The 7,065-nt window shown below is 38.9% G+C and overlaps 1 protein-coding gene across 1 annotated transcript; it reads left to right on the top strand.

Annotated features, from left to right (window-relative positions):
* The first annotated feature begins 2,113 nt into the window (after nt 1–2,113).
* On the top strand, nt 2,114–2,977 carry LOC108366498 (uncharacterized). Its single transcript, XM_017620920.1, has one exon. It carries the CDS (start codon nt 2,114–2,116, stop codon nt 2,975–2,977), a length of 864 nt encoding a protein of 287 aa, XP_017476409.1.
* The last annotated feature ends 4,088 nt before the right edge of the window (nt 2,978–7,065 follow it).

Here is a 7,065-nt window from a genome sequence, read left to right as displayed (position 1 = left end):
CTTTTTGACTGAAACGACATACAGTGGCTGACAGGTTATTTCATGCAGCTTCAATTTAATCATATATGTAATACTTCTATATTGGCAGTAAGCTAACTTCTCAATGTGTAAGCATTCCGAAATCAAAGCGAGACAGTCTAGTACCATTTTTGTCAATGTATTGTGTACTTGAGTGCCGTTTTTGTATATGTGTTGTGTACATGTTTATTTATAAACGTATGTGTTCCTTTTCTTTCGTACGTGTTTATTGATATATCTGTACTGTAGTGTTTTCGGACGGTACTAGCTCTTACTGCCAATATAGGAGTATTACATATATGAATTTAATAGTTTAGATGACAATGACAAGAAAAATAATCGCAGTTGAAAAAAATTTGTACGCAAATATTTAGTCAAATGCTTTGCTATAAGGATACCACACTAAATATTAAATATTTTTTAAATCATTAATTATTTAACTTATTTTTAGAATAAATACGCTGCATGAAATAAGCTGTGACATAAAACTTGGTTATGTTTTTAGTTTTTAATTCTTAATTTGTTAAACAATCGGTAAATAATAAAAATGAAGTTGCCTTTTAAAACTACACTTTCATTTCAACAATTTGGTGTTTAAATTGCATCGATATACGTTTTGGTTTTCAAAATACAGCACTCGAAATTTTAATACTTTACCTGCATGAAATAAGCTGTGAGCCACTGTACATAGATGAATTTAAATATTATTTTTCTTTTTATTACTCCTTTTGTATTATGTAGTTAAGCAAAATCGTATTACAATAATTCACTTCACAATCCGACAGTAATTTTGCCACTTGATTCACTTGGCGTTTTATTTTCTTTCAAGATTATTTGAGGATATTTTGAAGATTATTTACTTTTTGTTGGTAATTTTCCTCTTTATATAGCTTTAGTTTTTCATTTGATAATTAAATATTCGTTTCTCTATCACTTTTTACGTATATGCGCGTCGGTTAGAGATGAGTTGGAGAATGATGTTGGATATCAACTTGATTCGGGACTAAATCGCTGCAAAAATCGGAGCAAAAACAAATAATCCGTCTAGATTGAATTTTTTATTTTCGTTTTTGACATTAATTGTTTGACTTAAATATTTTCTATTCATGCAAAATAAAAACGCGAGGCAATGTAAGGATATCATGTTACATATTTAGGTAATTTTTAGCATTTTTTATAAAGTAGACAAATATCTAACACTTAATTTTTTAAAGATCAATAGGTTTTAAACCTTTTCTACTTTATATAAATTACATTGTACATATGTTTTTTAACAACTTAACTAAAGTTTTGCATCCGCCAATTTCTACAGCCACACATCAAAAAATAACGAAGTTACTTTATTGACACATTTCTATGAAAGAGTTACTTTTTAACAGTGAGATTTGGCTAACTTTAAATTTTTTTTTAAAACCGGTGGTGAACACTCAGAACACGGCCCTAAGAGGGGCATAACATGAATGAAAAAAAACGGATTAGATTTGAAGTCAAGCGGAGCAGAGGAGTAGATTTAAAATTTTTCAAAAACCGGAGTAAATCTAATCTGATCTTAGTGGAGTCCAAACACTAGTAAGGAACGAATTTTTTACATTTTAACGCGAATGACCCACAGATGGCGGGAAAACACTGGGTTTGTAGGGAATATTCATTCTCTTTATTCATATTCGTATGTTAATTTCACTTTTGTATATATATATTTATCTCTTTCGCACGATTTTGAAGATCTGTCATGTTGCAAAGATGGAAGGTCTTTTTGGTTGCAAGCGAAAGAAGTTAACGTTCAACGCTCTAGCGTAATTGATAAAATATAAGAAAGTATTTATTTCAATACGTGTTTTATTAATAGGGACACACAAATATCCCTATAATTGGTGACCCCTGACAACAGCCACAATAAATAGTGACTTAAAGAAATCGCGTTAATTCATTTTCAACAGAAAGGCAACGACGCCACACTAGTGCAGCTGCCACAGAATTTTCTAGTGCCTCAATTTCACAACACAAGTGTGAGGTTAGGTATCATACTACAGCGAAAAGCAGCATCACCGACCTAAAAATTTTCAAATCGCACAAATACGAGACTGCAATCATTAACATGTCTTTAAATGACGACCAAGTCGCAAATTCAGGCGGTACAACTACAACCGACATGGAAGCCATGGTGGTTCGGCTACACAAGCTACCTGAGTTTTATCCAGAAGACCCAGAGACCTGGTTCGAAAAGTTAGAATCAATTTTTCATGTTAACAACATTAGGAGTGAACCTACAAAATTCCACTACATTTTTGGTTTTGCTCCGCCCGAAGTTAACCCTTATGCAACCAGTGTTAACAAAGAAGCCATTCCTGCCGATAAAACTAAGTACTCGGTCCTTGGAGAGAGGGTTATTCAAGCCTTTTCCTGCTCGGAGGAGACCAAACTCCGAAAACTTTTTAAAGGCCAAACGTTAGGCAACCAAAAGCCGACGCAATTCTTAATGGTTTTAAGAAATGCAGCCTCTGGTAGCTGCAACAAAACAGTTTTAAAATCTCTATTTTTGGAACATCTTCCAGACACGGTGCGGGCCATTCTAGCCGTTAGTCCATCCGACGACATCGACAGTCTAGCGCTAATTGCAGACAAGATTATGAAGAATCAATCACCTACTAACGTGTTTGAAGTTAAACACCACCAACGCCTACCATCACCAAGTAAATTCGACAAACTGATGGAGGATATCTCAGCACTGACAATGAAAGTAGATAAACTGGCCTCTACTGTCAAAACGCTTCAAAGTAATCGACGATATTCGAGAGTACGCAGCACAAGCATCGAAAGCAAGCAGCAAAGAAAGGAGGGTCCTATGCCTCAAGGTCATAACCCATCAATTTGCTTCTTTCACAACAAATACGGCATCAAAGCAAAAAAATGTAATCCACCGTGCCTCATGGCACAAGACACCAGTTCTTCGGAAAACTAATCAAACCACCTTGCGTGCAGGCGGCGCATGGTGGCAAGCTTCACAACCGTCTGATAATTTCGGACAAACTGTCCGGAGCTAAATTCCTGGTGCACTGGGGCAGAGTTGTCTCTTCTTCCAACCTCTTACTCTGCCACTAAAATCGCACATGATCTTAAGCTGTTTGCAGCCAACAATACTACAATCCCAACGTACGGAGATAAGCGACTTACACTCGATCTAGGGCTTCGTAGACCAATCGAGTGGACATTTTGCATCGCCGCTGTTCCGTACGCAATCATTGGTGCCGATCTGCTATCGCACTACAACTTGCTCATCGATCTCAAAGGGCAGCTTCTTATTGACAAGACAACCAAACTAACATCAAAAGGCTTTATCAGTTCTACAGAGCAGTTCAAAATTTCTACGATAAACGACACAAAGAGTGAATTCATGAAAATTCTCAAAGAATTTCCTGGGATCACTGGTATTTCACAAAACCATGCACCCGTCAAACGACAAGTGGAACATTTTATTCCAACTTACGGTGCCCCGGTGTTTCAACGGGCACGCAGACTCAACCCAGAGAAATATAAGGCCGCGAAAGCCGAATTGGAGTACTTGATGAAATTAGGATGGATTCGTCCTTCGAACAGGCCATGGGCTAGCCCTATTCATTTAGTCAAAAAGAAGACCGGCGACTGGCGGGTATGCGGTGACTACAGACGCTTAAACTCTGTCACGGTGCCCGACAGATACTCAATCCCCCATTCTCAAGATTTTACCAACGGTCTCCAAGGAAAAACTGACTTGTCGAATGCTACACTACTGGTACATCCGGCCGCAGACGCGCAACTTCGTTTAGTCACTGACGCATCTGACATGGCTATGGGTGCGGTGGTCGAACAACGAAACAACAACTCTTCGTGGGAGCCTCTTGCATTTTTCTCTAAAAAATTTTCTCCGGCTCAAATAAAGTACAGCACGTACGATCGTGAGCTTACTGCAGTCCACGAGAGCATCAAGTATTTTCGCCATTATCTCGAGGGATGTGATTTTGCAATCTTCACCGATCACAAACCCTTAGTTTACACATTTAAGCAGCGCACTGATAAAGCGTCGCCTCGACAATAACGTCAACTGGAATACATTTCGCAATTTTCAACCAACATATTCCATGTTGCCGGCACTGATAACGTTGTATCGGACGCTCTTTCGCGGGTGGACGCATTTCACATGCCAGCCAGTTTCGATATTACTGATCTGGCTCAGCAGCAACAGTCCGATAAGGAATTAGAAGAACTTTTAAAGTCAACGTCAACTTCCTGCAAATTCACCAAGATGTATTGGGGTGCTTCAAAGACACCGATAGTCCTCGAAACATCGACTGACAATGGTCGCCCTTATCTGCCTGCAGCTTTACAACAACAAATTTTCAACAGTTTTCATCGTTTATGGCACCCAAGCGGTAAAGCCACTTTGCGCATAATTCAACAACGTTTCTTCTGGCCAAATATGAAACGTGATATTGTAGACTGGGCTCGGAACTGTGTAGACTGTCAGCAATCAAAAACCAGCCGCCACGTCCAGAAGATTCCTAATGTGATCCAAGCTCCTGATGGTCGCTTCGATCATGTTCACATCGACATGATTGGACCCCTACCACTAAGTAATGGATTCAGGTACTGTGTAACATGCATTGATCGGTTTTCTAGGTGGGCCGAAACGTTTCCAACGAAGGATCAAACTGCAGACACTGTGGCTAAGACATTCTACGCCGGATGGATATGCAGATTTGGTTCACCAAAGATCATTACTTCGGACCAAGGTTCGCAATTTGAGTCGGCCTTGTTCAGTGCACTACTAAAATTTTTGGGAACTCAACGTGTGCGCACCACATCTTACCATCCTGCTTCCAATGGACTTATCGAGCGTTGGCAACGTTCCCTAAAATCAGCAATCATGTGTCATGGCTCTAGATTCAACTGGGTGGAAACGCTTCCAACAGTGCGTCTAGGCCTTCGTACCTGCATACGCGAAGGGTTAAACGCATCACCCGCGGAATACCTGTATGGCACCACTTTGCGAGTGCCAGGTGAGTTTTTCAATGATAATGATTTCGCATCAAATTCGCAGATCTTCTTAGAAAAGTTCAGAGAGCACATGCGCGAGCTAAAACCAGTTCCTACAGCGCACAACTACAAACGCAAACCATTTTGCTACAAAGACTTGGCAACGTGCACACACGTTTTTCTCCGCAAAGACAATGCCCAATCTCTCGAAAGGCCGTACGAAGGACCATTCAAGGTCATCTCGCGACTTACTGATCGCGTTTTCCAAATCCAGCGCAAGGGCTCAACTACAAATGTTTCAATAGAGAGACTCAAACCTGCGCATCTGGAGAGGATTTGGCTAAATGATGATTCATCTAACCCTGTGGACCAGACGCAAACGAACACGTCGTCTAACATGTACTTTCAATCGGAATCTTCTTCAACAGAAAACATAATCGATTACAACGAACTTCCCGCAACTTCAACACAACAATACACTCCTGTAACTCAACCGAATTCACGACCAATCTACAATACAGTTCATAATGACCATAGTTATGCAAAACCGCCGTCGGAAAAAGAGTCGCAGGATCGCAATACTCCTGCTGCAAATTTTCAACCATTGAAAACATATTGAAAAAAATCTGTAAAATTCAAAACTAGATACATATTTAAGTAGCATAAACATTTAAATTTTTATTTTTAACAGACATGTAAACCCACTTAANGACGGACGGACAGACAGTCACCGCTTAATCGATTTCTCTTTTCATTCTGATCATTTATGTATACATTTGTCTATATCTATCTCGATTCGTTTTGCCTGTTACAAACAACCGTTATGTGAACAAAGTTATAATACCCTTGTGCACAAGTGCGCTCGGGTATAAAAATTCAAAGTTTAGGAGGGTGTACTGTAGGGAATATTCATTCTCTTTATTCATATTCGTATGTTAATTTCACTTTTGTATATATATATTTATCTCTTTCGCACGATTTTGAAGATCTGTCACGTTGCAAAGATGGAAGGTCTTTTTGGTTGCAAGCGAAAGAAGTTAACGTTCAACGCTCTAGCGTAATTGATAAAATATAAGAAAGTATTTATTTCAATACGTGTTTTATTAATAGGGACACACAAATATCCCCATAGGTTGTATCAGACTTTCGACGTGGTTTCGAGTTGGTAAGCTTTTAACCATGAACCAACACAGATGAACCAGAACAGATCTGACCGGTTGAGAAGCAGCCATTTGTAATAGCAATTGAGAAAAAAGTGTGTGACGTTCGTAATTTTGAAGTTTGCTTTTTATGTTTTGCTTCTTTCTTTATGTGTATTTTGTCGGTGGTTTATTCCAGTGATTTTTTGTGCAAATATAATTAAAAGGAAGTGCGCGGTGATTGGATGCAAAAACACGTACAAAAATAATAAATTGGTTAGCACAAACATGTGCATAACATTGCCTGCATTTTTATACCCGAGCGCACTTGCGCACAAGGGTATTATAACTTTGTTCACATAACGGTTGTTTGTAACAGGCAAAACGAATCGAGATAGATATAGACAAATGTATACATAAATGATCAGAATGAAAAGAGAAATCGATTAAGCGGTGACTGTCTGTCCGTCCGTCCGTCCGTCCGTCCGTCCGTCTGTGCACACGATAACTAGAGTAAAAATTGAGATATCTTAACGAAACTTCGTACGTGCACTTCTTTCTGGCGTAGGACGGATGGTATTAAAAATGGGTAAAATCGGACAATAACCACGCCCACCTCCCATATAACGGTAATTTTCAGAAATACGAAAACTGCGATATTTTAGTAACTACTGAAGATAATTCACTCAAAATTGATATTTACAATGAGTTTTAGACGAAAAATAAGAATATTACAAAATTTTGGCAAATGGGCGTAGCCACGCCCACTTATGGTTACATGTGTATATCTTGGTAACCGCTGCACCAATTTCTTCCAAACTTGGCACAGTTGTTAACCTTGGTATAACACACGAAATGACTGAAAATTTTTCAAATCGGACAATAACCACGCCCACAT

The sequence above is a fragment of the Rhagoletis zephyria genome, unplaced genomic scaffold, assembly GCF_001687245.7.
Source record: "Rhagoletis zephyria isolate East Lansing unplaced genomic scaffold, Rhagoletis_zephyria_1.1 Rzeph_scaffold_02289, whole genome shotgun sequence".
Lineage (NCBI taxonomy): Eukaryota > Metazoa > Arthropoda > Insecta > Diptera > Tephritidae > Rhagoletis > Rhagoletis zephyria.
Note: the sequence above shows the minus strand (reverse complement) of the source record. Positions and strands in the feature narration are given on the sequence as shown.